The sequence below is a fragment of the Dendropsophus ebraccatus genome, chromosome 6 (assembly GCF_027789765.1).
Source record: "Dendropsophus ebraccatus isolate aDenEbr1 chromosome 6, aDenEbr1.pat, whole genome shotgun sequence".
Lineage (NCBI taxonomy): Eukaryota > Metazoa > Chordata > Amphibia > Anura > Hylidae > Dendropsophus > Dendropsophus ebraccatus.
The window spans coordinates 130082067-130098471 of record NC_091459.1 but is presented as its reverse complement, the minus strand read 5'-3'; the positions used below and the strand labels follow the sequence as shown (position 1 = coordinate 130098471).

Genomic DNA, 16405 nt, shown 5'->3' with positions numbered 1-16405 from the left:
ATATAACCAATCAAGTTAGACCTTCACAGCAGCAAAGAGGGTAAGGGCCGTATTACACATTTGCTCGAAGCGAGCACTGATCTGCTAGATTGGCGCTCGCTTACTGAGCCTATTACATGGCTCGATGATCGTGCAGCAAAGGATGCATATATATCTATCGTTAGTAATGTCTGTGCAGCCCTCGCTTTGTATATTGAAAATTATAAAGTAATACTTACCTTTCCACACTCCCCAGTGTCCTCTTGGCTTCTTTCCGTTCACCGCAGCCATCGCTTAACTGTCTCTGCAGTGAAAGGCCAATCATTGACCAAGATGGGATAGTGCCACAGCCAGTCGCAGCCATCTGTGGTGATTGCAGAGGAGCCAAGACGACACCAGGAAGTGTGGAGAGGTAAGTATTATTTTATTATTTTCTATATATTGTTTCATTGGCCGCCCACCACGCACCTTCTGTTACATGGAGCGATGTGCTGTCGGTGGCTGATGATTGTTAAACCTGCTGAAAGACAACAATCAGGTGATGATCGGCTCCTCGACTTATCGTTGTCTTTATTACAGGAAGCTATATCTGCCAGATTCTGCCTGATTGGGCAAATAATCTCCCTGTGTAATAGGACCCTAAGGTCATGTTCCCACAATGGGGGATTTATCACTGGACTGCAGACTCTTTGGAAAATGAAAGGTGGAGTCTGATTGGTTGTTAGGGGCTACTGAGCCAATTCCACTTTACACCATGTTTGATAAATCTCCCCCTATGTGTTTCATCTGTAGCTGGACCGTGCACCTCATTTTATGGCTATAAATTTTATAGCCCTCAAAAATTATCCTTGAGTAATCAAATGGCCATTTTATTACTGAGTTCAGTCGTTTCTTTAACAGGCATTTTATGACCCGAAAAATGGCCCATAAAACAGTGTGTGAACATGAACATAGCCTAAGGTTACGGTCACCCCATAAAAAGATCCTGTTTAGCTTATGTGCTGGTTCCAGAGTCATATACACTGACATAGCTTTCTTTTTTATTATATGTATACTTCATGGCCGATGTATCCCACTATATGGCTATAAACTGGCACACTTCAGAGCAGGGATGGGGAACCTTCGGCCCTCCAGCTGTTGCAAAACTACAACTCCCATCATGCCTGGACAGCCAAAGCTTCGCTTTGGCTGTCCAGGCATGATGGAAGTTCTAGTTTTGCAACAGCTGGAGGGCCGAAGGTTCCCCATCTTTGCCTTAGAGGTATCCATCTGTAAGTACTCCTGTATTGTACCTCCAATGTGTTGAGAAGATACTTGGAGCCCAGCTGGATGTTGTCCATGTGAGTTATCGTAGATTCCTTCCAGGATCAGGACCTACCAGCTGCTGGGGAGCTTAGCTGGAACTTCCACATAATGTTAAAGGAGCTATCCAGGATTAGAAAAAGCTACTTTCACGGCTACCATGTATGTCCGAAAATAAGACAGGGGCTTATATTATTTTTTTATCTGAAAAAAAAAAATGACTAGGGTTTATTCTTAGAGTAGGTCTACTTCTCGTAGAAGCCCCTACACTCTAGTAGTTAGCCACCATACCGTACATCCTACTACTGTTAGGGTGGTATTACATGGGACGATTTTTTGGCAATTACGATAAACAATCTCAAACAACCACTATGACAATACGTTATTAAATCGTTCACCCTATTAACCAGGACGATGATTGTTACTTACGGCCGTTCTTGCGCTCGTCATTTCCTGGCTGATAGACTAGGGACCGACCGTACAACGTGTTATTACACCGAACACTGTTTGAATGATGAAAATAGGTCCAGATTCTATCAAACGATCAACGCTTTCTCGTTGGTGGTTTAATCGTTGCCTGCTATTATGGTGGGTTTACACGGAGCGATTATCGTTTGAATTTTCACGATAATGAGCGATTACACTGGTCAACAAAGTTGTTTGGTTCAGAAATAAAATTCTCCATTTCTTAATGATTTTTTGTGCTGAATTCAAATATCACAAGGAAAAATGTGAATTGTCTCTAGTTTCTATGATATAGAAGAGTTCTCATGTTACTGATTTGTGAATTGTATAGAATACAGTATAATAGCCGACATATTTATTACTTCTGCAATCATAAGGAAGCAAGTTTACTGTTCATAAACTTTTGAAATATTTTCATAGGAAACTTAGTTCTATCTGAAATTAAATACAATTTACAGGCAGATCTAAGAATTTTTACAAATGAATTATGTTTATTGAACTCTGGAATGTAGGTCCTTATTCAATGGCTTCTCGGTGCATTTACACGTCTTTTGTATTCATACATGGGATTGTCTCTGATAACTGTCCAACAGTAATCTGCAAGCATTGATGGGTTCCATTTACCCCAATACCTTAGGCTAGGTTCGCACTGCTTTTTTGCAATCCGTTTTTTTCTGCAAACGGATGAAAAAAACAGATGCATTTGTGTGCATCCGTTTTGATCCATTTTTCCATTGACTTCCATAATAAAAAAAAAACTGATCCGTTTTTTTAACTGTCACAAAAGTAGTGTTGACACTACTTTTGTGTCCGTTTAAAAAAGACTGATCCGTTTTTTTTTTTTATAATGGGAGTCAATGGAAAAGCAGATCAAAACGGATGCACACAAATGCATCTGTTTTTTTCATCCGTTTTTCGCAAAAAAAAGGATGAAAAACAGCAAAAACGCAGTGTGAACCTAGCCTTATACCATAACTATTGGTCATTCTAATGCTACGTTTACACGGAACGATAATTCGCCCTATCGTGCGATTAACAATGTCGGAGTACCGTTTTTTTTTTCATAACGATCAGCGTTTAGACGGTATGATATATTGTACGGAAATTAGTTTTTGCGATTGTTTTGCGATCGCTTAAAGCCTATCTCACACATTGGTTAAATCGGCGAACGACTGTTCACATGGAACGATCTGCAAATTTTTTGAGAATTTGAGAACCTGCTGAAAGATCAATCGTTGATTGTTCGCTGCTTTTACACGTACGATTATCGTTCGAATTCGGCCGTTATCGTGCAAATTTGCACGATAATCGTTCTGTGTAAACGCAGCATAAGATGATGAAATATACCAGTTGATGATGCAAACTTTTCCTAGTATTGTTTCACAGGCTGTAAGAAGTATAGAAATTAGAGCCAATTTCAAAATTTGAACATCATTTTCGATCTCAGCACCCCCAAAATTAGTTAAGTTCAACTGTTTTCATGTCGGAACCTTTTTGGCTGTTGACCAGTGATCGGATCGTGTCAACACAGCACACGATCAAGCGATGAGCGAGAAATCGTTTATTGTGATCTTTCACCATGTTCTCAAATCGTCGTTGGTCGTTTGCTAACAATTCGCAGTCTTTTACCAATTCACCGTATGTGTGAGATGGGCTTAAGCGATCTTAAAACGATCGCAATAACAATTTTTTAAACAATTTTTCACCACGTCTAAACGCTGAACGTTATAGAAACCAAATCGTTGCTTCAAAATCGTTAAACAATCGATTGGGGGAATTATCGCTCTGTGCAAACGTAGCATTACACAAAATGATTGTCGCTTAAATCCGAACAATCTAACGATTTTTCAATGATAATCGTCCCGTTTAATATGGCCCTAAGGCTCCTATAGCATAGACTCTAGGCTGAGCGGCAGCTTCCGGTGGGGGCGGACGTCATTGGATGTTTTTAAAATGTTGACACCGACACAGAGTGGGCGGTCCAGAAACCGGCAGCAGAGGAGGAGCAGGACAGGTAAGTATACATTACTGACATGTCCCCCACAGCATGGCTAAGTATGAATTTTTCTTAGACATAACTTTATATTTTTTATTGTAAACATATATATTATATCTGTGTTTTTCCTGAGCTTTTCCGTCTTCCTTCCAAAAAAATGTTTTGCATAGGGGAACTTATTCCACCCATGTGTGGCCCAATAAACTTCAAGAGTGAGACGCTGCTGCCCTACTGATGGATCCCGAGTCAATAGTTTAAGGCCGGGTTATCCTTTAATTGTATGTCAGGACTTAAACAAGATTATATTACAATACAGTTATAATAGTAGCTGGCCCTGGGCGCTGAGAACCTCTCATTATTTTCATGAATGGCGGTGACTGACGTACACTGCAAGCAAACAAAACCACAAAGACGTTGAAAAAATTATATATATTATTTTTGATATTTTTTTTTTTTTTTAAATTTATTTTTAGTATTACAATGTTTTCCCTTCAGGTCAGTCATTGTTCACCAGTGATATGAATTTTGTGTTGCTTTGTACTTACGTCACCTATCATGCATTGATCCTATATTATACTCCAGAGCTGCATTGGTAATTCTGCAAGTTATTATTGGAGACAGACACACCTCGAACACCATAAACAGCCACTATAATGCATGAGCAAATCTTGAGTAGTGTTGGCGGATTGAATGGTTTTTTGACTTGTTATACAACCCTTTTGTGTCAGCAGCACATTACGCTATGTAATAAAGGGTGGAAGTTAAAGGGACACACAACTAATCCAGAGATTGTTTATGTGACCCCGCCTGCCCAATAACTGATCTGTGCACTAGGATCAGCGGGAGCGAGTGACTATATAGTTGACTGTTTACCCATTTAATACGACCCTTAATTTTGCCCTGTGCCCTGTTGCCTTCTGGTGGCGTACACCCGCCATAAGCCCGTGCTCGTCCAATGGGCTGACAGGAGGCGCGCTATAAGGTGGGAGGACACCCAATGCAGTATATCAAAGAATCAAATTTATTAAAGTACAGAACAAACAATAAAAACATTTAAAAACAGATACATTTAGTGCATGCCATGATAAGTAACACTAAAGTTCTATGTCCACTAAACCGCAGCCAGTAGACTGCCCAACTCCCACAGTAAAGGAGAAGAAAAGGATAATCAATTGCTGTATGTAGAGGCAAAGTGCAGACAGTGCAGAATAAGGTTCATAAATGCATAATGAACTGCCACCTTCCCCTATAAACAGACAGGCTGAAGTACAAACAAATGCCAGCCCCACTCCAGAGGGGACTAAAAATATATACAACCTGTACCGCAGCCAATGCCGAGTGGACAAGAGAGAGGAATGCCCAACGCGTTGCGTCGCACAATGCGACTTCGTCAGGGACCCTGACGAAGTCGCATTGTGCGACGCAACGCGTTGGGCATTCCTCTCTCTTGTCCACTCGGCATTGGCTGCGGTACAGGTTGTATATATTTTTAGTCCCCTCTGGAGTGGGGCTGGCATTTGTTTGTACTTCAGCCTGTCTGTTTATAGGGGAAGGTGGCAGTTCATTATGCATTTATGAACCTTATTCTGCACTGTCTGCACTTTGCCTCTACATACAGCAATTGATTATCCTTTTCTTCTCCTTTACTGTGGGAGTTGGGCAGTCTACTGGCTGCGGTTTAGTGGACATAGAACTTTAGTGTTACTTATCATGGCATGCACTAAATGTATCTGTTTTTAAATGTTTTTATTGTTTGTTCTGTACTTTAATAAATTTGATTCTTTGATATACTGCATTGGGTGTGCTGTTTCAGTACTTTCTCTTTTTCTTTGACATTTACAGCCTCATATCTAGTACTGTAGCACCCCTCTCTCTTTCATTATTGTCTGTGGTGCCCTCCCTCTGTGTCTATTACATAAGGTGGGAGGAGGCGTGGCTTTCTCCCACATTTCCTTTATCACGGTTTATCAGGCATAAACCGTGGCAGAAATCGACACCTCCTTCATCATTCGCCTCTTAGTATATCTGGCAGCGGACGACATGGGGGCAGGGCTTTAAGACCAGTGTACGAGTGCGTCGATCTTGATAAATCTCCCCCCTGTGTATATAGAAAGGGGGGTTGTAGAAAAGCATTGTTATGGGGGCTTCGTGTCCATCACTGTTATGGGGTCTCTGTTCCTATCACTGTTATGGGGGCTCTGTTCCTATCACTGTTATGGGGGCTTCGTGTCCATCACTGTTATGGGGGCTCTGTTCCTATCACTGTTATGGGGGCTCTGTTCCTATCACTGTTATGGGGGCTCTGTGCCTGGCACTGTTATGGGGGCTCTGTGCCTGGCACTGTTATGGGGGCTCTGTGCCTATCACTGTTATGGGGGCTCTGTGCCTGGCACTGTTATGGGGGCTCTGTGCCTATCACTGTTATGGGGGCTCTGTTCCTATCACTGTTATGGGGGCTCTGTGCCTATCACTGTTATGGGGGCTCTGTGCCTGGCACTGTTATGGGGGCTCTGTGCCTATCACTGTTATGGGGGCTCTGTTCCTATCACTGTTATGGGGGCTCTGTTCCTATCACTGTTATGGGGGGCTCTGTGCCTGGCACTGTTATGGGGGCTCTGTTCCTATCACTGTTATGGGGGCTCTGTTCCTATCACTGTTATGGAGGCTCTGTGCCTGGCACTGTTATGGGGGCTCTGTGCCTGGCACTGTTATGGGGGCTCTGTGCCTATCACTGTTATGGGGGCTCTGTTCCTATCACTGTTATGGGGGCTCTGTGCCTGGCACTGTTATGGGGGCTCTGTGCCTGGCACTGTTATGGGGGCTCTGTGCCTATCACTGTTATGGGGGCTCTGTGCCTGGCACTGTTATGGGGGCTCTGTGCCTATCACTGTTATGGGGGCTCTGTTCCTATCACTGTTATGGGGGCTCTGTGCCTATCACTGTTATGGGGGCTCTGTGCCTGGCACTGTTATGGGGGCTCTGTGCCTGGCACTGTTATGGGGGCTCTGTTCCTATCACTGTTATGGGGGCTCTGTGCCTATCACTGTTATGGGGGCTCTGTTCCTATCACTGTTATGGGGGCTCTGTTCCTATCACTGTTATGGGGGGCTCTGTGCCTGGCACTGTTATGGGGGCTCTGTTCCTATCACTGTTATGGGGGCTCTGTTCCTATCACTGTTATGGGGGCTCTGTTCCTATCACTGTTATGGGGGCTCTGTGCCTGGCACCGTTATGGGGGCCCTGTTCCTATCACTGTTATGGGGGCTCTGTTCCTATCACTGTTATGGGGGCTCTGTTCCTATCACTGTTATGGGGGCTCTGTGCCTGGCACTGTTATGGGGGCTCTCTGCCTGGCACTGTTATGGAGGCTCTCTGCCTGGCACTGTTATGGGGGCTCTGTTCCTATCACTGTTATGGGGGCTCTGTTCCTATCACTGTTATGGGGGCTCTGTTCCTATCACTGTTATGGGGGGCTCTGCGCCTGGCACTGTTATGGGGGCTCTGTTCCTATCACTGTTATGGGGGCTCTGTTCCTATCACTGTTATGGAGGCTCTGTGCCTGGCACTGTTATGGGGGCTCTGTGCCTGGCACTGTTATGGGGGCTCTGTGCCTGGCACTGTTATGGGGGCTCTGTGCCTGGCACTGTTATGGGGGCTCTGTTCCTATCACTGTTATGGGTGCTCTGTGCCTGGCACTGTTATGGGGGCTCTGTGCCTGGCACTGTTATGGGGGCTCTGCGCCTGGCACTGTTATGGGGGCTCTGTTCCTATCACTGTTATGGGGGCTCTGTTCCTATCACTGTTATGGAGGCTCTGTGCCTGGCACTGTTATGGGGGCTCTGTGCCTGGCACTGTTATGGGGGCTCTGTGCCTGGCACTGTTATGGGGGCTCTGTGCCTGGCACTGTTATGGGGGCTCTGTTCCTATCACTGTTATGGGTGCTCTGTGCCTGGCACTGTTATGGGGGCTCTGTGCCTGGCACTGTTATGGGGGCTCTGTGCCTGGCACTGTTATGGGGGCTCTGTGCCTGGCACTGTTATGGGGGCTCTGTGCCTGTCATTGTTATGGGGGCTCTGTTCCTATCACTGTTATGGAGGCTCTGTGCCTATCACTGTTATGAGGGCTCTGTTCCTATCACTGTTATGGGGGCTCTGTGCCTGGCACTGTTATGGGGGCTCTGTGCCTGGCACTGTTATGGGGGCTCTGTTCCTATCACTGTTATGGGGGCTCTGTTCCTATCACTGCTATGGAGGCTCTGTGCCTATCACTGTTATGGGGGCTCTGTTCCTATCACTGTTATGGGGGCTCTGTTCCTATCACTGTTATGGGGGCTCTGTTCCTATCACTGTTATGGGGGCTCTGTTCCTATCACTGTTATGGAGGCTCTGTGCCTATCACTGTTATGGGGGCTCTGTTCCTATCACTGTTATGGGGGCTCTGTGCCTGGCACTGTTATGGGGGCTCTGTTCCTATCACTGTTATGGGGGCTCTCTGCCTGGCACTGTTGTACAGTACCGTTACAGCAATTGTCAGTGTTATGGAGTAACTGTGGCTGACACTTTCCAGGCACCAGCTGCAGTACTGCTATAACAGACACATCCCGTGTTCTATAATACACCTGACTACAGTGTCTTATAATACAACCAGCTGCAGAACTACTATAACAGACCCGTCTACACAGTGCCCTATAATACAGCCAACTACAGTACTGCTATAATAGACACCTCTACACAGTGCCCTATAATACAACCAACTACAGTACTGCTATAATAGACCCGTCTACACAGTGCCCTATAATACAGCCAACTACAGTACTGCTATAATAGACCCGTCTACACAGTGTCCTATAATACAACCAACTACAGTACTGCTATAATAGACCCCTCTACACAGTCATTGACAATAAGTAAATACATGTTGTATTGCTGCAAAACCCGCTGTTATGCCTCCAGCCGATCTGTGAGTGATTCCCGGTATTATATTATGCCAAAGTAAGGCATAAAAGTGTTGCCTGCTATAAGACTCTCAGAGGATACTTTTGGGTAGTGTACCTCTTGGTGGGAGATCACTGACTGCTAGACATATCTCTATGATGCACTGAAATACATTTTACTTATCAATATATATATTATTTATCTATCAAGTTCTATCTATCTACTGTGTTTCCCTAAAACTTCTATCTCCTATCTATCTCCTATCTATCTATCTATCTATCTATCTATCTATCTATCTATCTATCTATCTATTTATCTATCTATCTCCTATCTATCTATCTTCTATCTATCTATCTATCTATCTCCTATCTATCTATCTATCTATCTATCTATCTATCTATCTATCTATCTCCTATCTATCTATCTCCTATCTATCTATCTATCTATCTATCTATATATCTCCTATCTATCTATCTATCTATCTATCTATCTGTCTATCTATCTATCTCCTATCTATCTATCTATCTATCTATCTTCTATCTATCTATCTATCTTCTATCTATCTATCTATCTATCTATCTATCTATCTATCTATCTCCTATCTATCTATCTATCTATCTATCTCCTATCTATCTATTTATCTATCTATCTATCTATCTATCTATTATCTATCTATCTATCTCCTATCTATCTATCTATCTATCTATCTGTCTATCTATCTATCTCCTATCTATCTATCTATCTATTTATCTATCTATCTCCTATCTATCTATCTATCTATCTATCTATCTCCTATCTATCTATCTATCTATCTATCTATCTCCTATCTATCTATCTATCTATCTATCTATCTATCTATCTATCTATCTATCTATCTCCTATCTATCTATCTATCTATCTATCTATCTCCTATCTATTATCTATCTATCTATCTATCTCCTATCTATCTATCTATCTATCTATCTATCTATCTATCTATCTATCTCCTATCTATCTATCTATCTATCTATCTATCTATCTCCTATCTATCTATCTATCTATCTATCTATCTATCTATCTATCTCCTATCTATCTATCTATCTCCTATCTATCTATCTATCTATCTCCTATCTATCTATCTATCTATCTATCTATCTATCTCCTATCTATCTATCTATCTATCTCCTATCTATCTCCTATCTATCTATCTATCTATCTATCTATCTATCTATCTATCTATCTATCTCCTATCTATCTATCTATCTATCTCCTATCTATCTATCTATCTATCTATCTATCTCCTATCTATCTATCTATCTATCTATCTATCTGTCTGTCTGTCTGTCTGTCTGTCTGTCTATCTGTCTATCTCCCTCCCTCCTAATTCCTGGAAAGTTTCCCCTCCACCACTTCCCATTCTCAGTGACACTTTGGAATCCTCAGTCACATGACCTGTGTGGGGAATGTCAGGAGCGCCCGGGGCAGGAAGGGTTAAGGAGGGGGGGCCTGGCTGCAGGAGGAGGAAGAGGAGGAGGAGAGGTTCCCTGTCTGCTGCTACTTGTTACATTGTATCCTCCTCATCCTCAGTGAGGGGGAGAGTGGAGGAAGGGTGGATAGCCGGAGAGGAGCAGGGAGGGGGGGACACTCGCAGATTCCCGGGACGTTATGGCTTTCAGAAGGAGGAAAAGTTACCCCATCTTCAGCCAGGAGTTTGTCATCCACAATCATGCGGACATCGGCTTCTTCTTCGTGCTGTGCGTCCTGATCGGGCTGATGTTTGAGGTAGGAGGCTGATCCCTGCTCCCCCTCCTGCGCGCCCCGGCCCGGGCTCTCGGGGTGACCGTTGCTCTGGGCTCTCGGGGTGACCGTTGCTCTGGGCTCTCGGGGTGACCGTTGCTCTGGGCTCTCGGGGTGACCGTTGCTCTGGGCTCTCGGGGTGACCGTTGCTCTGGGCTCTCGGGGTGACCGTTGCTCTGGGGCTCCTGCGGATCTCACTCGTTACTTTGTATCAGACTTGTTAACCCTTTAGTGGGAGCATTGCTGATGTGTCCAGCCTGCACTTCCATGACATTGCCTCCTGCAGAGGATGACTCCCCCTGGTGGTGGGGTATGCAGAGGACTTGTCTATGCATAGTCTCACTGTATATACCTAGATAGCACACTTTTATCACTCATTCAGTTCATCAGCTGGCCCTTTAAGAAGCTTATTAACCCTTCAGAGGAGCTTTGCTGATGTGTCCCTTTTCCTGCATCTTCTCCTCTTTGCCCCCTCCCGTGGCTGGGGTATATTACTACAGGACACACATGACCTCCTTCTAGAAGTTTATTAACCCCTTTGGGTATATTACTGCAGGACAATCTCCCCCCTAAAAGTTTATTAACCCCTTTGGGGGCCTTTAACCTTCCTCTAAGAATTGCTGATGTGTCCAATTTCCTGCTTGACCCTCCAGCTGTCTCTTCATCCTATGACTCCTAGGCGCCACCTAATGGTGGGGTAGGATCCTATGACTCCCTGTTGCCATCTAAAGGTGGTGAATGATCATAATGACATTGATATATTTTAGTCTTTGTATTAATAAACAGTATATTTTCCGCCAGCCAATCACAGGCCTTCATAGAGTTCACCCCTTTATTTGCATAATGTGCAAGAAAACTTAACTCCCTCACTGCTGGTTGGTTTTATACAATCTATGCATCTGCTCTTTGCCTTGTGTCCCTATACAACCCCAGATTAGACCCTAGGCGGGCAGACAAAGGAGGGCATTATGTCTGGCAGGCCTGCGTGGGCTGGACCCCTACAGACTACATATCCCAGCATGGCCTACAGCCCATAAACCCAGGTCTGGTCATGTAACGTTGGGGGAGGACATGGGACTTGGGGGTAGGGGCCACATCTAAGTGTCAGTTCTGGACAGAATGGATGTTTTTTTTTCTGACCTTTGTCTTCAGTGACTGTGTCATCACATTACAGGGGTTGTATGAGACACTGATGCAATACCAGACACAGCCAGGGATCAGATGTGGCGCTATGTTCAGGTAAAAGTGTCCTTTCTCTATTAGTCTCATGCAACCTCCTTAAATTGTACATAGATAGTTTAAAGGGGTTGTATAGAATTAGATAGAGATAGCTTCTTACTTTCAGAACAGCTCCACACCTGTCAGCGGGTTGTGCGTGGTATTGCAGATAAGCTGTTTGCTGCAAATACAACCCAAGTGCTTTGCTTTCTCTTATAGGAGGTAGCCATGTTTCTTCATCCTTTATCATCTGTTGTGGGTATAAGAAGTCCTTAGTGTCCCATATTCAAGGAGTTGGAGGATATTAATAAAGTAGGGCTGTCTTCCTTAAAGCGTCAGTCGTTTTAAATCTTTTTTTTTTTTTTTTTTTTTTTTTTTTTTTTTTTTTTTTTGCAGAAATCAATAGTACAGGCGATTTTAATAAACTTTGTAATTGGGTTTATTAGCAGAAAAATGCTTTTTTATCATGAAAAAGCAATTTGAAGCGCTCTCCCTGTCTTCATGGTTGTCTATGGAGAGGGGAGGGGTGGAGGGAGTTGAGGCACCAAAACAGGACAACAGAGCGGTAATTTACAGCTACATCACCGGGCTATCTCCTCTGAAGTCAGAACTGACCTCTGAATAACGGCTTTCACACAGGTCCCACTGTGTAATCCTTTCTTCTTTGCTCTCTGGTGGCAACTAATCTCCCTCTTCTCCCTCCCCTCTCCATAGAATAGACAGGGCCTGACTGATGTAAAAGAGTTGAGATTTCCTGATATTTTGCAGTGAATGAGAGAGGAGGAAGGTGGGGGGGGGGGGGCTGGGGAAAGGCTTTTTGAATGCAGATATAATGTCATATTTGCCTAATAAACCCAATTACAAAGTTTCTTAAAATCGCCTGGACTATTGATTTCTGCAAACGACAGTGACACTTTAAAAAGGCAAAACAAACTGAACCCTGTAATTCAGTGGAATTGAGCTGCAATACCGGACACAACCTTATAGACTAGGTGGTGCTGTTTCTTGCCATGTCCTAGCACCCCAGGTAGGGGTAAACATTTTTGCAATGTTCCTGCCACAACTACATCTTCCATGTGTCGATCATTGTGCATTGTGTGAGGCGTTGTACTAGTTGTGCCAGTGACAATACCTCCTCCCAGGCGGCACTTCTACGGGTAGTTTACGAGTCACATTCAGGTGCTTTGTGTCTAGACTGACTCCACATGTTATGTTTCCTGGGGAAGGAATTTCACATGACTCTTTTAAACCAATTTAATTCAATTTAATAACTATCAGACCATAATGCACATAGTGCCGCCCCCTGTGCTAGTGGCTTTGTCAGGTACTGCAGTTTGGCTCCATTCACATAAATGAGGCACAGCCATTTGGTAATACACAGCTCGATGTCAGTGCTGCGGTGACCAGCACCATTGTATACGGAACATTTCTGTATTATTCTCATATATACTTTGTGTTTCAGTTCCTCTCCAAGAACTCTGCTTGCAGAATTTGAATGGAAACCTCACCCCAAAGATTGAAAACCGGTTCTGATGGTACAGGACACATTTCAATAGATATCTGCTTGCTTCAAAGGGGTACTCCATCATTTTATCTTTTTTTTTTATTATTTCAAATCAAGAAGTTTATACAGATTTGTAATTTACTTCCATTTAAAAATCTTCAGTCTTCCAGTCTTCAGCTGCTGTATGTCCTGCAGGAAGTGGTGTATTCTTTCCAGTGTGACACAGTGCTCTCTGCTGCCACCTCTATCCATGTCAGGAACTATCCAGAGCAGGAGAGGTTTTCTATGGGGATTTGCTACTGGTAACGAACAGAGGTGGCAGCAGAGAGCAGTGTGTCAGACTGGAAAGAATACCATTTCCTGCAGGGCATACAGCAGCTGACAAGATGTGGACTTTACATTTTTAAAGCGACTCTGTACCCACAATCTGACCCCCCCCAAACCACTTGTACCTTCGCATAGCTGCTTTTAATCCAAGATCTGTCCTGGGGTCCGTTTGGCAGGTGATGCAGTTATTGTCATAAACACAACTTTTAATCCTGCAGCGCTGTGTCTAATGGCCGGGGCTTACATTTGTATATGCATTAGGCTGGCACAACCTCTCTGTCTTTCCTCCCCATCCTCCTCATCATTAGGAATGATCCGGGCAGATTGCTTCCTTTTCCCCACCTGTGTGTATAATGAACATGGGCTGGATCGTTAATACACCTGTGCATAGCTTAAACAGCAGAAAATGTTCCTGGATCATTCCTAATGATGAGGAGGGTGGGGAGGAAGGATAGAGAGGTTGTGCCAGCCTAATGCATATACAAATGTATGACCCGGCCATTAGACACAGTGCTGCCGGATTAAAAGTTGTTTTTAGGACAATAACTGCATCACCTGCCTACCGGACCCCAGGACAGATCTTGGATTAAAAGCAGCTATCTGAAGGTACAAGTGGTTTGGGGGATCAGATTGTGGGTACAGAGTCGCTTTAAAAAGAGGTAAATTATAAATCTATATGAGTTTCTGCAACCAGTTGATTTAAAAAAAACAAAAAAAAAAAAAATGGATTATCCCTTTAAGTGAACAAGAAAAAAATTACACACTAGAGAACTGTCCCCTAAGATGCCATTGCAGGGCTGGTCACAGGAGAAACCTGATACATTGTGACTAGCTGCGTACCTGTGTCCGCTGGACAGAACCTGAGCATAGCCTCTGGCTATGTTCACACGTGGTATTAGGCACTGGTAGAAAACCTTAGGGAAAGCTATAGAGATTTTCTCTGTTCACTGTCGGCAACCAGAGTTATTGAAGATGGCAATAATGTGATACACCAAGTATATAAGAAAGTTGCTTGACATCGGTGAGTCTATTTGTTCCCTTTGGGCCCAATACCATGTACACCATAGGGTGCCCTATCCAAGTCAATGGCTTTCCATGTTGATATGTAATAAAGAGTTGCATAGAGCACAGTGCAGCGCCATGATGTATTATGGGCCATAATAAGGCCTAAAGGTCACTGTATAAGGCTGGACACAATGGGAGAGATTTATAAAACATGGTGTAAAGTGAAACTGCCTCAGTTTCCCCTAACAACCAATCAGATTCCTGCTTTTATTCCTCAAAGACTCTTTGTAAAATGATTGGTTGCCGGGGGTGACTGCGCCAGTTTCACTGTACACCGTGCTTGATAAATCTCCCCCATGGACCATATAGATCAGCGGTATGGAACCTTGCTTCTCCAGATGTTCTAAAACTACAAATCCCATCATGCTTGGACAGCCAAATCTTGCATGATGGGAGTTGTAGTTTTGGAACAGCTGGAGAGCCAAGGTTCCCTACCGCTGCTATAGATAGGACTTTATGATGTGAAGCAGCTGGGTGAGATGACATTGTGGGTGATGAGCAGGTTTCACTATGATGGGGAGGGGGCACATGTATGTGTATGATAGCGCAGCTGTGTTTCATAAGGTGAGAGCTATATACAGGATATAGGGGAACACCATGTCACAACTAATATTCTGTTAATTAAAGTCACTGTCTAATGAGGACCCCCCCCCCCATTCTTATGTACATTATAGAAAAAGGGGGGTGTTACTATCAGGGCTGTGGAGTTGGAAAGCCGCAGCTCCGACTCCTGAATTTTATCCAGACCGACTCCGACTCCTGCTCCTTCATAAATGGCCGGTCATATACCAGGGGAGTTATTTATCACACTGGCTCAGCAGCTTCTCCCTAATGTCCTACATGATCCTGGGGCAACTTCTGAGGGAATAAGGAAAGATATAAAGCAGCTTCTCCTGTGCGTGCAGTGGATGCAGCCAGTCTCCAGCCTCCATGTCCTGAACAACTCACAACTAGACTAGATGGAGCAGGTGGTCTTTTCCTGCTGACAGTCTTCTATGTTTTTAACTAAATATTCACCATACACAAAGACACACTTCTAACAATGCCAGATACCTGTAATATAGAGGTCAGCCATAGTGATATAGAGAGGGGTCACCCATGGTGATATAGAGAGGGGTCAGTGTGGGTGCACGCCATAGCGCGCACACACACTTACACACACAGCCTGCTGCAGCCATAGCACACACACACAGCCTGCTGCCATGGAACACTGAAGAAAAACACTACACTGAGGACAGAGGTTACTTCTACACTACTTATGTCTTCTCCTCCTCCTCTGTATTACATAGGACATCTCCATATTACACTGCTGCTCATATACAGTCATCCAGCATCAAGGAAAGAACAGCAGAGATCTCAACACCCCCCCCCCCCCCCCCCCCCCCAACACACACACACACAATGGACTCTTCCAGCTCAGAAACAAATTGCCAAATAGTGACCGACAACTTTTCCATGACCCCCTTATGCAGTGGCGGATTAAATGTACCTTGGGCCCCGGGCTGTCAACCCAACCTGCCCCCCCGGGGTCAATCTGCCCAAATTATAATCTGCTACTGACCCCCCTCCCCCCACGCTGTCCCCAATAAACACTGCCTGCCTGCCTCCCCTCCCTGCTGGCCCCAATAAACATAATGTTTGGTCCCTTGCTGCTACCCCCAGTAAGCATTGTCCACCCCACCTCCACTGCCCCCAATAAACATATTGCCACCTGGTTTCCTGCTGTTGCCCCCCCTCCCCCCCCAGGTCACAGCAGCACAGAGGTTGTCAGGAGAGGAGAGGGCTGATCTTATAGGGGAGGTCACAGGGTCACAGCAGCACAGAGGATGTCAGGAGAGG

At 44.4% G+C, this 16405-nt stretch overlaps 1 protein-coding gene and 1 long non-coding RNA gene across 5 annotated transcripts in view; one reads left to right on the top strand and one right to left on the bottom strand.

Moving 5' to 3' along the window:
- The window catches only part of LOC138796066 (uncharacterized), a 49547-nt gene extending 38926 nt beyond the window's left edge, over nt 1-10621 (bottom strand). The window contains exons 1-2 of the long non-coding RNA XR_011363706.1: nt 10348-10621; nt 1272-1485 (exon numbers count right to left, since the gene is read on the bottom strand). This is a non-coding gene — a long non-coding RNA (uncharacterized lncRNA). The remainder of the gene's footprint in view (nt 1-1271; nt 1486-10347) is intronic.
- TRAM2 (translocation associated membrane protein 2) overlaps nt 10254-16405 on the top strand; it is a 32897-nt gene continuing 26745 nt past the window's right edge. The window contains exons 1-2 of one of the 4 annotated variants that reach the window (XM_069975962.1): nt 10678-10762; nt 11627-11691. In XM_069975962.1, coding sequence (XP_069832063.1) covers nt 11674-11691 — 18 coding nt within the window. In that variant the 5' untranslated portion in view covers nt 10678-10762; nt 11627-11673. Of the gene's footprint in view, nt 10438-10655; nt 10763-11626; nt 11692-13132; nt 13206-16405 lie in introns of those variants that run through there. The other 3 variants (XM_069975960.1, XM_069975961.1, XM_069975963.1) reach the window with 3 other exon arrangements.